At 46.4% G+C, this 20,679-nt stretch overlaps 1 protein-coding gene across 5 annotated transcripts; it reads left to right on the forward strand.

Annotated features, from left to right (window-relative positions):
• The first annotated feature begins 312 nt into the window (after positions 1-312).
• Positions 313-20,468, forward strand: LOC142931317 (general transcription factor IIH subunit 2-like). Of its 5 annotated transcripts, none has more exons than XR_012947322.1 (15): positions 314-496; positions 2,349-2,426; positions 3,475-3,511; positions 4,600-4,686; positions 6,271-6,321; positions 6,431-6,485; positions 7,520-7,625; positions 8,157-8,247; positions 9,073-9,160; positions 10,230-10,337; positions 12,836-12,899; positions 14,682-14,791; positions 15,661-15,763; positions 18,435-18,762; positions 19,346-20,468. XR_012947322.1 is itself a non-coding variant. In XM_076075205.1 (15 exons), exons 1-15 carry the CDS (start codon positions 441-443, stop codon positions 19,457-19,459), a joined length of 1,188 nt encoding a protein of 395 aa, XP_075931320.1. In that variant the 5' UTR covers positions 315-440; the 3' UTR covers positions 19,460-20,468. The 5 variants fall into 5 exon arrangements, 4 of the variants coding, with proteins under 4 accessions (XP_075931321.1, XP_075931319.1, XP_075931322.1 ...); XM_076075205.1 differs by having other exon boundaries at positions 315-496; positions 18,435-18,474; XM_076075204.1 differs by having other exon boundaries at positions 18,435-20,468.
• The last annotated feature ends 211 nt before the right edge of the window (positions 20,469-20,679 follow it).

A 20,679-nucleotide genomic window follows, 5' to 3' on the forward strand; every position in this document is an offset into this window, starting at 1 on the left:
CGTTCGTGTTTTTTATCGTGTGTTGTTCTAACTTTCTCACCCGCCCCTACTGGACATTTGTGAGGTTGGGGGGGGGGGGTGCACGAGAGCTTTACAGCTCATCGGATTTATTGCAACAGCCACGGGGTAACCCACGTGGCCCCACAGAACCCTAAGGAGCCTCAACGTTCACGCCCTTTAGATTTCATAAAGCGCACAAGCGTCGACGGTCTCAAATCACGGCTTCTGATTGGCTGCGGCCTTCAGCGGCTGCCCGTCCTATCGGCTTCGCGGCAGCGTCAGCCAATCGGCTTGGGGCGTGCTGGCGTATCTGTGTTATGAAATAAAATGCAAGGATCCCCCACTCCACCCCCCCCGACACCACAGCAAACAAAGCGAGACGCGAGCCATACTAACGATCAACAACAACAGCAGCAACAACAACAACACAGAGTTAAAGGATGGAAGAGGAGCCGGAACGGGCCAAACGCTGGGAGGGAGATTATGAAAGAACTTGGTGAGGAACTTCCTCTCGATTTGCCGCCACAACGACGACTCTTACGTGCCGCGCGCTGTGTAACGCCGACTCTCACTTGCTGCGCGGTTAGCACGGTTCGGCTACGTACGGTGCGAAAGAAGTTCAGCATAGATCGTTAATTGAGCAAAATCTGCCTTCCAGTGCCGGATTTAACGAGGAGGAGTGGTGGGGGCAGGCAGTTTTGCACAATGGTGGGCACAGGTGGTGTGCGTCTTGCCAGTCATCTCGGTGAACCGATAATTCCACGTGGGACTATCGTCCCGTGAACCTCCGGGCCAGGTGGTCGCCTTCCACACTTCACGTGGCCTCTAAGGTGCACCTAGCCGGGCTCCCAGCGGCGTGGTGACGGCGACGTGATCCACTGGCTGTTGGGCGGACGGCAGATTTGTGAAACTGCCGTCCCGTTGTGGGCACGAGCTGTGGCCGGGATGTAACAACAATCCATGCCATGTGGTTCGTGAGCCCCCCCCCTGGACCCTGGAGAGTTGTTATCCCTTCAGAGGATCTGGGCTTTCTCAGGGTCGCACTGGTCTGTGCGCACGCACGACCCTCTGGAAGAAGAGTATTTGGCGCTTTTTTCGTGAAGCTTTGCCTCGAAAAAAATGAACTGCGTTCTTTCCTTAACACAACAACAACCTACATCATTAGACCTTTGCCAGTACCAAAATGTAATAACAGGGTTTTTCCCCCTTTTTTATGGCAACAAAACTGAAACCTTTTTACGAGGATTCATGTCTTCATTAACCAAAATACCTGGAGTAAAAATGCAAACAAAAACATACTAAATTTCGATTTAAAGCTTTCGTGACTGCAAGGATTCATCTTCTTTGGTTCTTTCGGTAAAGTCACGTAGAATGAGAATAAAATAATAAATTGATAAAATAAAAACAATAAAATTCTCACGACGTTTTGGCCACAACACAAGCGGCCTTCATCAGGTGATGAAGGATTCATGTATTCATTAACCACAATACCTGCAGTTAAAATGCAAACAAAAAACATTCTATGATAATATATGCATTGTCCTTGAAACTGATTGGTCCACACCAAGGGACGGCTTTCTTTTGAGCCTCGACCCAATTGGTGCTCGACCAGATGACGCCAAAAGGCGTACACGTCCCTTGGTGTGGACCAATCAGTTTCAAGGACAATGCATCATATATTATAGTATGGTTTTTGTTTGCATTTTGACTGCAGGTATTGTGGTTAATGTAGACATGAATCCTTGTAAAAAAGGTTTCAGTTTTGTTGCCAGATAAAATGGGAAAAACCCTATTATAACAACACCAACTTTGCACTTGAACACGTCAAATTGGTAATGGGAATTGTTAAGACGGCTACCACTGTTAACCCCACCACCGAATAGTTCACCCTCATCAAATGGTACTTGGCCTACACTGGAGGCATGATGATGACGACGCAGTGGATCCATCCTCGCCGGATTAAAACTTATTAAAAGCCGGGGTCTCAATAGAAACGGTAAACTCCCTCGCCTGGCATATAGGAGGTAATGGGTTCCATCCCAACCCTGACGCCTGTACATTCGGAGTTTGTATGTTCTCCCTGTGGTTCGCGTGGATTTTTCTCCGAGTCCTCCGTTTTTTTCCTCCACATTTAGAATCAACATCACGCATTTAATGTATTTGGCCGCTATAAATGTCCACGCGATAAGCCACTTCGTTGAGCGATCAATTGCGATGGCCAGGTTGCTTTTGAAAAAGAGCTATAGAATAGTTCAATGGGGGCCTTACCTGGTAAAATGATCAAGTTTTTTTTAGTTTAGTTTATAATTCTGGCGTTGACGTGCTGCCGATCTGCTGTCGTGGTGCAGGGAGGTGCTCAAAGAGGATGAGTCGGGCTCCCTCAAGGCGAGCGTGGACGATCTCATCTTCCAAGCCAAGCGCCGCAAGTAAGACCCTGCTTCATATGCCACTGTTTGGCCTTCCCCCGCACCTCCGATTAGGAAGGTTGGCTAGGTAAGGTGCGAAAGAAGTTACACATACATGGTACAGTTGACTACATACGGTGTGAAAGAAGTTCTACATACACATGCATAACACGGTTGGCTACGTACGGTGCAAAATAAGTTCAGCATACACATGGCACGGTTGGCTACGTACGGTGCAAAAAAAAGTTCAACACACATAGAAATAATAGCTAAGTAGAGCGTAGATATACAGTAGTTGATCAATTATTGGCTCATGTTATAACGATTATTCAATGGAATTTTTTTCAACACAACCCAATTAATGGCCTTATATGAATCAAGGGTTCTGTTTGGAGTCGTTGGCTACATTCCTGTTCTTTGCAGATCAGTGACTATTTTCCCTCAAACTCTATTTTAGACTTCAGAATTCGATGCCAAATTTTATTTCATCAAGTTCAAGTCATTGCAGCTGTAAAATTCATGGAAGTAATTATTCGTCAATGTTTTGGAATTGAGAGTTAGTCATCCTACGTGTAATATTAAACGAAACAATATTGGTTTTTTTAAAGTAAACTCTGCCTCTTTGCGTTTTAACAAAGCCCTGCATAGTATAGTAATGCCTCGTTAAACGTGGTAGATGCGTTCTTGAAGAGTGTCACTTTAAGCGAAAATGCATTCTGCGAGGAATCGCATTATAGGGAATGAATAAATAAAACTGCCAATTTGAATCACATTTGCACTATAAATTCGGCCTTTCGCTATCTCATGGTGGGACAAAGAACTGAGGTGATGGTACGCCGCCATGTACCGTATCACTCCGCGCGTGTACCCATAATTCCCACACCGTTCAGCCGCCCCAGCTCAAGAGAAAGTAGTTCGTCGTCGACCACTCGGAGGTCGCGTTATAATGGTTGCGCGTTCCGTGTCGTGCGAAAAGTGTTCCCTGATTGAAAAACTGCTGTCGCGGAAACGCGTTGTGCGAACACGCGTTAAGCGAGGACTCGCCGTACTTGTGCTCGTTTACTTTCAGAGTCTCTGAATTTCATGGACAAGTGCGGCTTGGGATGGTAAGTGTAGAACATCGCTGTGTGTGTGCGAGACGTACTTTTTAGGGCTATGGGAAAGCCTGTAGTAGGTGAAACATTTGGTATGTTGTAGATTTTTTTTGTTATCTCCAATACATGGGATTTTTCCTGATACTAGGTTATATCCAAAATGCGAGGTAATTGGTCAAACATCGCAATGCACGGGCCTCCTGAAAAAGTCTTAACCCCTAAGTAATGCTTTTTGGATAAGTAAATAATTATTTACTGTGGGAACACAGTATTTTTTATTTTGATACATTACTTGAAATGACATTCCAGTAAACCAGGATGCTGGAAGTTGACATTAATTTTCTTTTTATGGAGTCATTGGTGACCCCGACTTAGATTGAGAGATGTGTTGTAAAGAATGCCTTGGCTTCATCTCGGGTGAACTCCACTCGTCACAAAAATCATCTCCCCCGAGCCACCCAGCCACCTCATTAGAGTATTTAATAAAATCCATTGATTCTCCACAGCGTACCACAGAAGCATGTGTTCGTTATCGGATCGGTCTGACAGAGTGGACTTTTGATTAAAACATTGGAATGCTCACTTGTGGTCAAGCCAGGCAAATCTCATGAGTGACATGACGAAAAGCTCAACAAGCAGCTTTGTTCATTTGTCCTGTATGTACAGTAGACTCTCGATTAATTATCCTTGTGCAGTTTATCCGCTTTGCGCTTTGCGGATTAACCGTGCGCCTGAGATTTTGACATAAATTAATAACTCGTGGATTTTCCCTTCAGCCCAAATAAATAATCTGCGTGGGCAAATGTGGTTTTTGGCATAGAGGTCCGCGGAAAATTAATATTTTTGGATTATCAGCGATTGTGAATTATCCGCGGCCGTGCTGCACATCATTAGCGTGTATAATCGAGAGTCTACTGTATGTACGTTGAACTTCTTTCACACCGTACGTAGCCAACCGTGCTCAATCGGAGCCCATAAGTGGGAGCATATACATCTTAAAAATGGGCACCGATCGTCAGCTCAGCCCGGCGATTAACGCACTGTGTGAGCAGCAGCAACAACCGAGGGTCTGGATGAAGAAGGGATTTCTCATTCTTTAGATGCGGCATCTGTTCGTGGTGGTGGATATGTCGCGGGGCATGGAAGACCAAGACCTGAAGCCCAATCGTCTCACCTGTGCTCTCAAGGCAAGGCAGTTTGCTTTTGCCCAAGCTTTTTTTGTTGCCATTCTCAGCCTGCCTTAGGGTTTCGGGGAAGGTTGCGAAATTGAATATCCTGGTCGGGGTTCATAACAAAAAATTAGTACCACTTTTGTGGGGCAGTCAACAGCGGTCGTCACTTTTGATGTACTCGCCCTGCCGTAGGAATAGGGAATTTCCAGCACCAACTCTGGGCTACGAATAGGAGATGAGCAGCACTCCAAACGTTCATTTGAGCAAGGCCGCTTTGATCCAATCTCAACTCCCATCTTTCTCCTGCAAAAATAATACAGAATCGTTTTTTTGGATCAGCGATCGCTGCCTCCCTATCTTTCATCAACCACCGCTTCATATGCGGTGGTTCCTTTTCCTCCACTGCCCCCACTGTGTGTATGCAGGGGGTCGTGAGTTCGATCCCGACCCTGACGCCTGCTGTATATTTGAAGTTTGCATGTTCTCTCTGTCCTCGTGGTCGCGTGGATTTTTCTCCGGGTCCTCCGCTTTTTCCGTCCACCTGTAGAAACATGCGTTTAGAATATTTGTCTGATTTGAATTTCCACGTGACGATAAGCCACTTGGTTGGGCTACCATTTGTGGCGAGGCCGTTTCTGAGAAAGAGCTACTAGCTCAGTGTGCCTTACCTGGTAAGGTAAACACATTCTTGGTACCTTTCGGTAAAGTCACGTAGAAGGGAAACAATACAATCATATTGTTTCCCTTCTACGTGACTTTACCGAAAGAACCAAGAATATAAATCCCTGCAGTCACGAAAGCTTTAAATCAAAAGATAAACATAGTAACAGTCGTGTAATAGGTCTCCTCCCCAGTTTAAATCTCATCTCAACATCAGCCCTTCTCTCCTACATGCAGCCACACCCCCCCTATATGCGGCTGTATATGCACCCCGCATTTCCCATCCTGACTGCCCATGTACGTACGACAATATGGACCCAGCGTAATTGCGTTTTTACCTCTGTCGCCCCACATTGTGATGTGCCGTACTGAAACCATACTTTGTAGTTTTTCATGTTTCAGGTTTATTTGTTGAACCAGTTGAGAACTCCGAGACCAGGATGAGTCTTTTTTATGGGAGTGGTCTGGAGCCTGATGTCCACACGCAATGGCCTACTCTTACAAATGTCATTTAGGGGATCTTGGACGTCTACCGCGTAGCAGAAGGCGTGTATTATTACGCGTATCGTTACGGTTATTACTGCTGCATTAGAACAGGATTTGAACCTTGACCCTCTGCAACCAGTGGCAAACATGCTATCGCTTGCCCATTTATAGAGGCCATGAATCGCCATTGTTGTGACGATATCTAAAATTCAGTTATAGGTCATGTCAGTGACATGTATTTTGAGGATGAGGTTTGCGGTCAATCGATATAATGTGCGTATAGGAATGAGCATTCTCATTTGTATAAGCACTTAATTAAAAATATGTTTTTGTTTAATCGCTGCTCGCATCTTTATTTACCCTCCACGGGATCACTGGCCATGGCATGCGGCGTGATGCATTGCCCTGCGTTGTATTTACTACACCAAAGTTTACTTCCCGTCTTTTAAACAGCTGCTGGAGCACTTTGTGGAGGAGTACTTCTATCAGAATCCCATCAGCCAGGTGAGAATATGGAACCAAATCGTGTCAGATGAAGCTATTGCTGCTCAACGCAAGTGTGGCCTTTTTGAAGTTTCAAGTAAATAACGGCCCCTTTTTTTGCGTTCCGCAGATCGGATTGATTACGACAAAAAATAAAAGGGCAGAGAAGTTGACCGAACTTGGAGGTATCGTTTTTCATTTGTCGTGTAACTTGCTGACTCACCCACACTGGAAATCTGCAGTCTAAATAAAGATTCTGATTCTCATAAAGACTTTTTGATTCGTAACAATTTGCTAGTGGCAAGGAGGTGCATGTGACTGATCCTGTGGTCCTCTCAGAGCAAACAAGCCAGCAAAGTTGAACTTCTGATGTCAGGCTCTGGGAAATAAAACCAGCCTTGTATTGAACGAAGCCACCTTACATAGCGAAGTGAGTTTGATACCTTAGCACAGTCACTAAGTGTTGCACACACGGGGCTTGATCCGTATGTTGGATAATGAATTTCCTACAAATCTTCAACGGCAACATGGTTACAATTTCTGCTCAAACGAGCTTTGAGGCATTGGTTATCATCTCCCGTTTACAGTCCTGGTGGAAATTCCATATTGCAATGGTGGGGGGCAAGTCTCTCCATAGGACCAACCAATAATAAAATAATTTCACAAAGTGGTGATTTCATTTTTATTGACCCTGGAGGGATGATGGGCTGAGGAAATTGGTCTCTCAAGCTTCCAATTGCAAAAAGCTTGGCTGCTGAGCCACCCTGCCGGCTTCGAAAACTGGATAGTAAATTATAAAATAATGGATAATTAAACATACAAGGCTTTGTTTTTCTCCGTCGACAAAAACATGATTTACGGTTGTGATCCATCGGGCCAAATAGGCGTTAAGGACCGATGCTTTGCAGCGATGTAGATAAAACAGGATTTCCAAAACGAAGCTCCCCGCGTCATAAAAAAAAACACGAACTACTGGAGCAACTGTAACTTCAACCCCAAATTGCCGTTCTTTAAATGTGGGCACCTGGCCACCGTCCCTTTGCCTTGAAACGTGGGCACGCGACCTAAGAGTTGTCGTCTGCGGAGCACCTATCTACCTCCCTCCCCATCGCTCGTGCTCTGTGCTGGGCTCTTGGTTAATAGGAAAAAAATAAAACAATGATTTAAATAATAATAATAATGTTGTCTTTTGATAACTGACGGCAAGCTTTATGAACAGGTACACCCAAGAAGCACATTACGGCTCTTAAGAAAGCCACCCAGTCAACATGCCTGGGAGAACCGTCCCTCTACAACTCACTGCAGCTGGCTATGGAGACCCTGAAGTGAGTCCTGGGCTAGAGGGGACACTGGCTGGGACACTGGCTGGGGCCAGGTGGACTGGGTACGACCGGGTAGGGCCGGGTGGGACTTGGTGGGGGAATTGGTCTCCGTTACGTTCTTCTAAAAAGAGTACGATGAAATTTGCCAAATTTGAAACATTACCGGCGAATTACTCTATTGGGAAAACGTTTCCCAATCATCACTCCCTACAGTTGTTTATTCAGGCTTTTCTGAATAAACAACTGTTTTATATATATGTTGGAGTCCTGACCCAGCACTTCTTAAATCCTGTATTCAAATGTTGGTCTCCCATCAAAGCTTAAATCACATTTGCAATGTGTAGCAAGTTCTGTGGTATTGGCCGCTGGCTGCATGTGCGTCGTGCTGGTGCTCTGAGCTCTTGTTGGTGGTCGCGGATTATACAAAAGGGAGAGAATTGCAGACAGTGTGAGACGGGACGTTGGGGATGTGTGGATTGTGCTTAAGAGAGGCGAGTGGACCCGCAACGGCAGTGCGCGCCACCTACTTTGCAGACATATGCCCAGCCACACGAGCCGCGAAATCCTGGTGGTGTTTGGCAGCCTCACCACCTGCGATCCGGCCAACATCTACGACCTCATTCAGGTGCGTTGGGTCATTTTACCGCCGCCACCTCCTCTCTCCGTCCCTCGGTGCGCCAATACAACCGGCAGTTGCACACGCGAGCCGATGTCATCCCTCCATCTCGTTGGCCAGGGGGTCCGGCAACCCGTGTCTCCGGAGCCCCGCGGGCGGCTCTTGGTGACCTTATTTATTGAGGACCGCCACCGTCTCATATTCACCCATGGTGCATTGCGGCTCTTGAAATATTGAGGCGTTTTTTTGGCTCTCGTTATTTTGGTTGCCCCGTCCCCCTGTCCTCGGCAGAACAACTTTCAGACGTCAGTAATTCCTTGGCGATCCATCCCCTCAGAAACTGTTTATTTGTACAACTCGTGTGTTTGTTATTTTATTCAAGAATCTTGTTGACACTATTCCACTCGCATTGTCTGTTATCATTTTGTCCTCAAGCATCGCTTACATGAGTCTACACGTGCCGTGAAGCAAAGGATAAAGAGTTGATTCCTGCATGCACAATTCCACCCCTGTATCATGAGTGTAAGCAGGGGCGGAGCCAGGATTTCAGGCCGGGGTGACATTAAACAAATTTCAGTTTCAAGAATGATTAGAGAATCAGGCTGTTCAACTAGGCGCCATCGGTTGGCGACACACTCTGACAATGCAGTTGCATGGAGTCCGCCAGACCGAGTGTCGTACACTTATACGCAGAATGTCACCCCTGTCACCCCCCCTGGCTCTGCCCCTGAGTGTAAGAATAATAAAACTGTAACGGTGAAGAAATAACAGGGGGGGGGAGGGGGGGGGACACCTTCATAACGGCTACTGCCGTATTGTGCTGCGTTGTTTCAGACCTTAAAGGCGGGGAAGGTGCGTGTGTCCATCATCGGACTCTCTGCGGAAGTGCACGTCTGCACGGCTCTTACGAAAGAGACAGGAGGTAAAAAAAAAACCTCTCTCGATCCCAGGTCTGCACTGAAGAGAGTGACTCGCCTGAATGGGCAGGTCACCTCGTCGTAAAAGAGAGTTAGCTGGTCGGTCAAGCACACCGCCAAATAAGCCAGTCTCCTGTCAGTCACGCGGCGCAGATCCACTGTTTTTCAAATTTTCTTGCCGTGGTTTTCATACCTGATGATGATTGCTTGTGTGAAAATTGTATTGTTTTATATTTTTATTATTTTATTGTTTCCCTTCTACGTGACTTTACCGAAAGAACCAACAATATAAAGATCCACCGTTGTTTATAAAAAGGAAAGTACACCTCGACATATCTTTTCGGCTTTTGGCATCCTCTGGTGTCTAACACTCTTTGAGACTCTGCTCTTAAGAAAGCTGTCTGGTGTGGATCAGTAAGTTTCAAAGACAATGCACATACTGTCAGAGCATTTTTTTTGGTTTGCATGTTCACCACAAGTATATGTGGTAAATGCAGACATGATTCTTTGCAAAAGTTTAAGTTTGGTGTTTTAACATCTTAACACCTGTTTTATTGCCAGAAAGGGGAAAACCCTATTATCATTACACCTAGACACCTGCTTCTCTGACTTTTTACTGAAGCCTACAACACTGTTGGGGATGTCTTCCCGAGTTTCTCAAAACAATCTGAAAATCAAGGCCTTCATAGGAACTTTTGGATCATCGGGTAAAAAATATTAAAACATTTTAATCGGTATTTATCCGAAAATACGACATCACTTCCATCGCTTTTCCCACAAAATAGTGGCTTGTCGCATCGGGTGACATCGCCTTTGTTCGCATGAAAAGACGCGATTGTATTATTACGTAAAGTAAATTGCTTATTACCTAAAAGTTCTCTGAAATTGTCCTTAAAAATCTGACATCGGATATTTGAAATGCAAAACGTATCCCTAACACGCTGCATTACTGTTCAGACATTTACAACCTCTACCTGTTGCATTTATTTATTATGCTTTTGTTCACAAATGTTATCTCTTTTTTTTGTCTCTCTACCATGTGCACCACTGTCCCCCCCCCCCCCCGTCGTGCAGGGTCGTACCATGTCATTTTGGACGAGTCCCACTTCAAGGAGCTGCTGCTATACCACGTGACACCCCCTCCTGTCAGCGCCAACATGGACTCTTCCTTAATCCGCATGGGTGAGTCAGTTTGCACTGGTGTTACATTGTCATGACACATAAAACAGCAATAATAATATATATTCTTAGCTCTTTCGGTAAAGTCACGTTGAAGGGAAACAATAAAATAATAAAATATATATAAAACAATAAAAAGTCTCGCGACGTTTCGACCATAACACAAACGGTCGTCATCAGGTGTGTCGGTTTGCATAAAATTTATTTATTTTTAAACGGTGTATTTATTTATTTAAAAAACGTCAGCGCCACGCGCAGCGATTTGACAGTTTATTTAGAAGGACGAGTCCATCTATGTTCTGAAAAGAGGAGGGGGGAGACGAAAAATTAATGTATGCTGTCTGAAAGCCACTGTAAGCGTGAACAATCAATTAAGACCTGAAATGGTTTATCAAATCTTTCCAATGATTGCTAAGCCAAAATCCATCTTCTCGGTTGAAATTGTCTCTGTGCTTGTATATGTGGATAGCCTCATGAACGAATCTCTCATGGTAGCCAGATGGCTTACAAAGAACCTCTGTCTTGGAAAAGTCAATGTCATGTGAGCCTACTGAATTATAACAATGATCTGCCACGGCCGAGGTGTTGGTCCTACCGTGTTTAAGGTCTGCTTTGTGTTCACGAATGCGGTCCGAGACATGGCGTTTGGTTTCTCCAATGTAACTACTACCACAGAGGCAACTTAGTTTGTAGACACCAGGGTACTGTATGTCCGAAATCACATCTTTTACAGACGGAACTAGATCACGGATTTTATGTAATGTGTTGAAACGGACCTGGATCTTGTGTTTATTCAAGATTTTGGAGATCTTTTTTGTGATCCCCGCAATGTATGGTAAAGTGATGGTTTTGAAAGGCTCCTCAAGAGGGTCCTTCTTCATGGTTTGAGTGATAGCTTTGCGGATTGTATAGTCGGAGTAACCATTAGCCTTATGAGCTTGGTGTACGTGCTTGAGTTCACTGCCTATGTGTTCCTGGTCGGATATGCATTGGGCTCTATGAGACAGTCTTGATGAGAGAATTCTTCTGTGATGGATGGTGGGAATCCGGTTTCAGATAAGCATCCGTATGGGTAGCTTTCCTGTAGACAGAGTGGCTCATTGAACCATCAGGTCTCTTTTTAATTAGGACATCCAAAAAAGGTAGCTTGCCATCTTTTTCGACTTCCATGGTAAATCTGATGGCTGGGTGTATGGAATTGATGTGGTCGAAGAATTGGTCTAGAGCAGGCTGGCCTTGTGGCCAGATGACAAAAGTGTCATCCACGTACCTCTTCCATAAGGTTGGGCGCAGAGGGGCAGTCTGGATGGCGTCAGTCTCAAATTTCTCCATGAAAATGTTAGCTATAACCGGAGATAGGGGGGAGCCCATTGGGGTGCCCTCAGTTTGTTTGTAGAAAGTTCCATTCCAAGTGACTTTACCGAAAGAGCTAAGAATATGAATTACTGCAGTCACGAAAGCTTTAAATCAAAATAATAATATACTTCACAATGCCTTACAGTGGAGAAATGGACTCAACCCTTTAGAACCAGGGTTAGGGAACCTAATGCCCATGGGTTGGATACATTCCTCCACTTGAATACACACGGACTCTAGCCACCTCAAGCCCATCACATAAAAAATAGCCAGAACACAACCCAATCCCTCACTGCGGTATTCGCTCGTTATTTGCAAGAGAAACGTTCCGGAGATGCTCGTGAATAGCAAATTTCGTGGACAATTATATTGCCTCTATGTCTGAAGATGCTTCTAAATCTTGGAGAAGATCTATCTCATCACTCTCTCTCGATGCAGACGTGGAGAGTTGCAGATGCAATTCGCTGACAGCCAAAATCACAGAAAGTTCGTGAATAACGAGGGAATACCGTCCTAGCATCCTAGCCACACTAATTGGGTATTAGTGTGATATTTTCAACCCAATTGTAGTGTTGTCGGGTCACTTCCGTCAGTGCAAGGGACATTTTTACACTCGGCCGACACGCACGTTCTGTTCGCTGTTCTGTGATTATAAAGGCTCCACCGGGCGTTGTGTGCATGCACAGGCCTCGGGAGAGCCCCGATGTTTATTGTACGTACCGTACGTTGAACTTCTTTCACCACCGAACATAGCCAGCCTCGCTAATCGGAGGTGCAGGGGAAGGACAACAAACTGAATAGAAAATGCAGTTCTAAAGAAAGACGTTTTTCAATATAGATGATTTAAAAGTGCATAGCTCCAGTGGCTTCCTAATATCGGAAGAGCATTCCAGACGGCCGCTGAAGCGCGTCTGAAAGCATGGCGATGCAGTTACCGTCTTTGTTTTGATGGCCAGCCAGAATCCGCTGTTATTGTGTTAATTCTCAGCTTAAACGAGGGTGCTTGAAAGTCCCCTTTTTCATCCCTCCGTAAAGGAAAGCTCCCCCCACCCCTCCCCCGCTTTAGCCTGAAGTACCCGATGGCTGTTCCGTGCGTGCCCCCACCCCCCCCCCCCCCCCCCCCGTGTTGCGTCGTCGTTTCCCAGGCTTCCCCCAGCACACGTTGGGCTCAGCGACGGAGAGCGACGCCAAGCCCTCCTTCAGCATGGCGTGAGCCCTGCACACCACGAACCCGAGGCCAATGTCTTTAACTCTTACACATAGGCTGTTGCGGTCAACGTGTGTGTGTGTGTGTCTGTATGTGTTATGGGGAGCGGTAGTGTAGCGGTCAGCGCGCGCTGTGCTATGAACCTGGCGGCCCGAGTTCGATTCCCCCTAACGCCCAACACCAGTGACGATTATCTGAACCGGTCATGGGCCTCCCCTAGGTTGACTCAGCCTCAAATTAGTACCTGGTGCGGTGTGTAAACATCGCCACTGGGGAGACAAAGGCGATCAGACGTGGTGATGGCCACCCACCTCCTCGTGTGCCGTGCCGGCCTTCATAGGTGCTCGCTAACAGCACTTGTCCCTATAGTTTGTTGAGGCTACACTGGGGATCTTTGACCTTTGCACGTTGAACTTCCTTCGCACCGTACGTAGCCAACCTTGCTAATTGGAGGTGCGGGAAAATCGGAGGTGATTAATAATTTGAAAAAAAATTGGGTCAGATCGCGTGACTACAATGTAATATAATTTTATATTATATTTTTAGAACGCCTTCACTCAAAGCGCTTGACAGTTTAGCAAAAACGGTGACAGAGTTTAATTATTTAGATATCAGACGAGTGTAAAGATTGATGAGTGAGTCACAGCATTAGAGGGGTGCTTGGGGGTCACTGAAGGGGAGGGATGGGAAGGAGTGGAGGGGCCAGGTGAGGGAAGAGAATGGGCGATAGAGAAGAAGCGGTGAGGCTTTAAGAGAGGAACGGAAGGAGGTTATTTGAGGGGGACTGCTTAATGTGCAAAGGCAGTGGTGAGTATATGGGCAGTGTTGTGTCTATGAGCAGTGTTGTGTCTATGGGCAGTGTTGAGTCTATGGTGCAGTGTTGTGTCTATGAGCAGTGTTGTGTCTGTGGGCAGTGTTGAGTCTATGGTGCAGTGTTGAGTCTATGGTGTAGTGTTGAATCTATGGGCAGTGTTGAATCTATGGGTAGTGAGTCTGTGGGCAGTGTTGAATCTATGGGCAGTGAGTCTGTGGGCAGTGTTGAATCTATGGGGCAGTGTTGAATCTATGGGGCAGTGTTGAATCTATGGGGCGGTGTTGAATCTATGGGGTGGTGTTGACTCTATGGGGCAGTGTTGAGTCTGTGGGCAGTGTTGAGTCTGTGGTGCAGTGTTGAATCTATGGGCAGTGTTGAGTCTATGGGGTAGTGTTGAGTCTATGGTGCAGTGTTGAGTCTCTGGTGTAGTGTTGAATCTATGGGCAGTGTTGAATCTATGGGCAGTGTTGAGTCTGTGGGCAGTGTTGAGTCTATTGGCAGTGTTGAATCTATGGGGCAGTGTTGAATCTATGGGGCAGTGTTGAATATATGGGGCAGTGTTGAATCTATGGGGCAGTGTTGACTCTATGGGGCAGTGTTGAGTCTGTGGGCAGTGTTGAGTCTATGGGCAGTGTTGAGTCTATGGGGTAGTGTTGAGTCTATGGGCAGTGTTGAGTCGATGGGGCAGTGTTGAATCTATGGGGCAGTGTTGAGTCTGTGGGTAGTGTTGAGTCTATGGGCAGTGCTGCTCAATGTACAGGGGAAGTTGATTCCAGTGGAGGGGTGCGAGGTAGAGGGACCGACAACGGGACTGGGCACAGGGAGCCACTCTTGCCTGGTAAAATCAAGGACGTTGAATTACTCCGCTGTCGACCCCTTTTGCCAATGCCACCGCTCACGGCGACCGCCGCTGTCGATGACGACGGACGGGTTGCGTGTTTGACGATCGTCATGTGCTGCCGGCGTGCAGGCAGCTGGAGAGTCAGAAGGAGAAGAAGCCGGTGCTGTCCGTAGGAGGCTTCTTCTGCCCTCAGTGCCGGGCCAAGTACTGCGAGCTGCCCGTGGAGTGCAAAGTGTGTGGTGCGTATTGTTACTGGCCGCCCAGCAAGCGGCGTGTGTGCACGCAACCCCAGCGCCAGATTATCCGAGTAGCATAAGTAGCTACACACGCTACGGGCCCCGCACTTTCAAGGACCCCGCGCTAAATGCTTTCAAGCTATTAATTCCGGTTCAGTGAATTTGCACTTGCACTATGACTACGGTACTATACTGCCTTCAACTTTTATGAACGACTGGGTGTTTAAGGTTAGCGATTTGTCATGTTATGTGGATGTATAGCAAATGAAATAATACAATTATTTGACTATGCAAGTAAAATATTTGGGTTTTTGTTTTTTATTTAGGGCCCCTTTATAACGTCAAATGCTACAGGCCCCGCACTAGCTTAATCCGGCACTGACGCAACCCCACTGGCACGCGTGGACAGCATCCAAATAGTTTGTACTCCGAGAACGGTGCGTGCTTTCATAACACAAGTTGAATGTATTGGGGAACGCGTTTTTTTTTATAACGCTGATGCGAATTGGATATCATGCGATCGAGTGAACGGAACTACGTCACAGCGCGCGTAGGAATAAGCGGCATGTACGGCTGCCTTGGTGTAGCATCACACAGAGCATTGGGATGCTGCTGGATGCTTGTAGATGCTGCTGCTGCGATATTTGTAGGAGGAAACCAGAGTACCTGGAGAAACCCTGAGGCACACAGGGGTAACACTCCCAAATCCATTGGCTTTACTGCCACCTCCTGGACACATTTGCATGCCAGTGGGCTTGGGAGATTCTCTGCGACCCACCGACCCCTCGCCTCTGGAGCGCCGGACCGTGGGCATGCGCTGTTATCGCCCTTGACGTGCTGCGCTTTTGTCGTCCGCATGTCCGCCGTGCCAGGCCTCACGCTGGTGTCGGCGCCGCACCTGGCACGCTCCTATCACCACCTGTTCCCTCTCGACGCCTTCCAGGAGCAGCCCCTTGACAAGTTTACGGGACAGCGGTACGTGCCGTGTGTGCGGTGGTGTGCAGCTGAATCTGCGCGACAGGCTGTTCCTGCTCGTTTGGCAAATTAGTCATTAGTTTGTACGTATGCGTGTTGAACGTCTCTCGCACTGTACGTAGCCAACCGTGCTAATCGGAGGCGTGGGGGAAGGACAACAAACCAAACACAAAAATCAGTTGTAAAGTAATGAGATTTCAATATAGATGACTTAAAAGTGCATTGCTCCAGTGCCTTCGGAATATCGGAAGAGCGTTCCAGACGGCCGCCGATGCGCATCTGAAAGCGCGCAATGCGGTGTGACCACCGTCTTTGATCGACTGTTAGCCAAAAGCCGCTGTCAGGATGAGACTTGGAGAGACGCATGTTGTAGTTTTATCGAATGGATCCCTTGAAAGGCGCCAACCTTTCCGGTGATCTACAGCAAAGCTCGCTTCCAATGCCGAGTCTCCACCAGCAGTGTTGGCTGGGCTTGTTCTGCTCCCGCAATGCTCACCGTGGGCCAGTGTTGTCATCACGAGGCCGGTTGGAATATCTTGCGAGAGGGCAGTGGACGAGTGGGGAGTGCACTCACTCAACTCGACACACGGCTGCTAGCTGCCCATCATTCCATCTTCTTCCCTCGTGCCGTATGAAAATGTTGCACCAAACATTGATTGAAGCATTTATTGCTGCGTATAATATGACCGTTTAGAAACGTCCTATTTATTTTTAATGATTGTATTACACATTATATCCCCCATTTGTTAGCGAAGGCAAAGCGTGCAGTGGTTGAGCAAGATTTTCCTTTTGTCAGCAGAGGCTGCGCGCATGTCAAGTAGGAATGTGGCGATTTCACTTCGTGGCGATATCGATGACTTGTCAGAGTCTGGTGTCGCAATTCAATTCATGAATCGATTATTCGACTCTTCCTATTTTGTTTATCTGAAATAGTTTTTAATACCTCTCACACCACGGTTAATGGTATGGTTTACAACATGGAGTATACTAGGGCTTCGCAGCTGTCTCTCTCCCCCTCCTCTGTTCCGACCATGGACGAACTCGTCCGTCTGAACGGGGCCCGTAGCTATCCGTGGTACGGAAATTTGAGGGTAAGAATCCACCCATTTTTTCGCCATATAGCATTGTGATATATAACGACTTATGGTTGGTAGCTTAGCTGATTGGAGAATATAGAGTTTATTGATAACATGAAGGTAATTTATATTTAAGTTTTTATTGGTTCACTATATAGTACTGTGAATAGCTCAGATGTGTAGTCATTTCTGTGACCAGTCACTAGCAAATCACCCAGTTATTTCAATGCTAAATTCGCCTAGTTATTTCAATGCTAAATTCTCCTGTTTTGATTTGTACTAAGTGCCTCGGTGAATGTGTATGCTCTGACTTCAACGTAACTATTTCTGTAGCAGTTACAAGCGAATGCCTTAATTTAGCTATTTCAATGCTAAATTCTATGCTAATTCCTTTTAACAATGGGTGCCTCTGCGGATGTGTATGCTTTAACTTTTAACATAGCTATTTCTGTGACCAGTCACAAGCTAATCATTCAGCCTTTTCAATGCTAAATTTTATGCTAATTCCTTCGTCAAGGCTCTTTGTTCCTCTCACACAGCTTAAAAGCCGTGATCTGAACGTGGCTCTCTCACTCCAGCGCTGTCCTACCAGACAGTCTCGCTCCCTTCACCTGATGAAGGCCGCTTGTGTTGTGGCCGAAACGTCGTGAGAATATTATTGTGTTATTTTATTTTATCAATTTATTATTTTATTCTCATTCTACGTGACTTTACCGAAAGAACCAAAGAAGAGTTTTTATAGCTTTTCTTACTTCATTCACCTTGATGTAAAAATAGCATGGAATATTTATTTATTAGAAAGTGCTTACAAGCAGAATTCAATTAATATTTCAGTGGCATGAGAATTGATAGTAATTGCTGGCTGCATCATCGCATGCCTAATGCACGAACCTCTTCAATTGGTGTGTATTACCCAGTATTTTCATGGTGATCATTTATGCTTTAGTTTTGCTTGTCGCTCATCCGATATTTACTTCGTGATATTTGCAATCAGACGTCGGCTAAGGGGAATTTACCAAAACCTTTGATTCCTGTTGTTCTTTTGCCGATAACTTAGGTTAGCAACTTCCAGTGCTTCAGAGCCTGGTGTATCCACACGCAACTGTAAACTTGCATTGGCGAAATGTTAACTACCTCGCCTAGTATGCAGGAGGTCGTGGGTTCGATCCCAACCCCAACGCCTGCTGTATATTTGGAGTTTGGCTGTCTTTATCCCCGTGGTCGTGTGGATTTTTCTCCGGGTCCGCCGGTTTTTCCCTCCACATTTTGAATCGACGTCACCACGCGTTTAGAGAGAATTTGGCTGTCATAAATTTCTGCTTGATAAGCCACTTTGCTGATTTATTGTTTGTGATAGCGAGGTTGCTTCTGAAAATAACCACATAGCTCAGTGGGGCCTTACCTGGTAAAATAAAAGTTTAGTTTAGTGCTGACTGGGTCATTCACCCTTCCACCTCGTGTGAGCCGTGTGACACTCCTCTAGCTACGTTCGTGCGCGATTTTAGGATAAGCACAAAGTGTTTTTTATTATATTGTCAACATGTTTCTTCAACAGTGCCTCATCAGCATCGACTGTGTGTGCGTGTGTGTTTCAGGGTGTGCGAAGGATGTCAAGTACAGCTCAAAGAGAACAGTGTAATGGTTTTTACTGAAAACGCATCAATGCTGCCGCTTGGGCGATTTGACTCGATCAGCTTCTCAAAATTATTATTGATGACATGTTCAAATACTTCACGAATTGGACACGACTCGTTGGGCCAAAATGAAACGAATGTGGTGATGGTGGTGACGAGGTGACGTCACACGATGCCCTGACGCCACCTCGTCATGTGAACCACGTTGCGTGGGGTCGTGACCCCATACTCTCCGTGCACGCAGCTATTCGCGTGAAGCCATCCTCTACGCTTCTCTCGTTTATCTCAGGTTTCATTTCACTTGAGATGTTCATCCCTTTAATTTCACAAATCTGTAATATTCTTAATATATAAAAAGCAATAACCCTGTCACATGCTATCATTAACAATCGTGAGCGGAATTTTTTTTTTCGTTTGAATATTCATATTTACTGCAATACACCCGTCCTTGGACGGGGCTATAGGCTAGTTGTGTATTAAGTGAGCAATATGTATTGGTGACGCGTACATATTGGTAGGTCAGTCCATGAGCCAAGAGTGTGGCTTGCAGGCCACAAAAGTTGAACCCCGCTTTAGGTTCTGCCCACTTGGGTTTTTTGCCCTGTGAACCGAGCTGGTCCCTGCGACTCTTTACACGGTGTCACGTGACTCTATCCAGTGATGCCACCTGAACCACTTCTTGAGTGGCAGCCTAGACACGCGTGACACTGTGCTTGGCTCTGTGGGCGTGCGTCACTTAATCAACGCAGACGTATGTCCGTGTGTGGCCGCTGCTGTACAGCTGGGAAAGGTGACTTTTTATTTAGTGGTCTGTAAAATTTACATGGGGACCTCTTTATTTTTGAAGCTCAAATCGCGTGTACCCCCCGCAGGTGTTCGTGTGCTCTTTGTGCGCGAGACCATTCTGCCTCGACTGCGATCTCTTCATTCACGAGACCCTGCACTGCTGCCCTGGCTGCGTGCACTCCGACAAGCAGAACACCTAAGAGGGCCGCGGCGGACACACGCTGGGCGGCGACGCTTTTACAGCACGGCGTTGAGTGATTGACGCACCGTAGCTCGCGGCGGGGGTGGCAGACGCGACTGCTCGAGCCCCCCCCCCCCCCCCCCAGGACAACTGCTGACAAAAAAGCCTGGCATTGAATTCCACGCTCGTCCTGCGCTTGGGCGAACGGTAACGCACGACGTAGTTCAGCCCATTCGATGGTCTTATGGTTGTCAATAAATGCACAAAAATCCCATCATTTAAAATGTGGGTTTTGTGCTTAATTTGGTTATTGGAGGCTTATTTTTGGCAGGCTGCCACAGAGCGCACGGCTCTTGTGCATCATTAACAATTAAGTTTTGGTTGTGGAAGATCCACGATTGGTGGACAGGTAAACATCGTCAACGTTCTCTCCACAACGTGACGTGTGGATCTGCTATGAGAATTGGGGTGTTGGAATCCGCATGGAATGTTCTGAGTTGCCAAGAACGCAACCTGGATGAAACCGGTAAAAAAAATGATGGCAAGGAACCCTTACGGAATGCTGACGGCAATGCGACTCTTTTTGCAACGAGGCATAGGAAGAAAAAAAATAATTGCCAGTGCCAAACTGCTGCAAGAAAATTCCAAGTGGTGTGTATGTACATGTCCGATTTTCTTATTTTGTAGCCCAAACCCCAATTTGAAAATTTTTCTGCAATAATGGTCACGTGTCCCAAGTCTTCCACGCAAAAGGGACTTTGTCTCTCAACGGTCGTTTACCTCGTACAGCGGAAGTGCACAACGTAGCAGAGGTTCTTGTTATTAGGGAGGGGGCAGTGCAACTGCCGTTTTGTACATTGGTCAAGTGTTCCTAACGCACGATTTTCACGCGTGGTGTTTTCTCAAACATGCAGCGTCATGTCCGCGTAGCCTCGTGCGGTGAACAGGAAACGTTGCTTCAAGCTGCCAAATCTTCACTTTTTATACAATAAATGTTTTATAACAAACCCCGAGGGGGGGTGACTGCTCATTTTAAAAGGCGTGTGGTTTTATCTGCTCAGGAGTGCGCCGGTGTTTTATAAGGACTGAGGTTTGCTTACGTTGCTCCACGTAGTGTAAAATGCTGCACTCGTGCATGGCCGAAACCTCAACTGGGAAAAAAAAACGCTGCTTGTCCGGTGCAGATCGGTGATATAATCATCAGTCCGCCATAGTCATCGCAACTGGCAGTACTTGCTT

The sequence above is a fragment of the Petromyzon marinus genome, chromosome 52 (genome assembly GCF_048934315.1).
Source record: "Petromyzon marinus isolate PM22_M1 ecotype Great Lakes invasive population chromosome 52, UKy_Petmar_22M1.pri1.0, whole genome shotgun sequence".
Classification (NCBI taxonomy): Eukaryota; Metazoa; Chordata; class Hyperoartia; order Petromyzontiformes; family Petromyzontidae; genus Petromyzon; species Petromyzon marinus.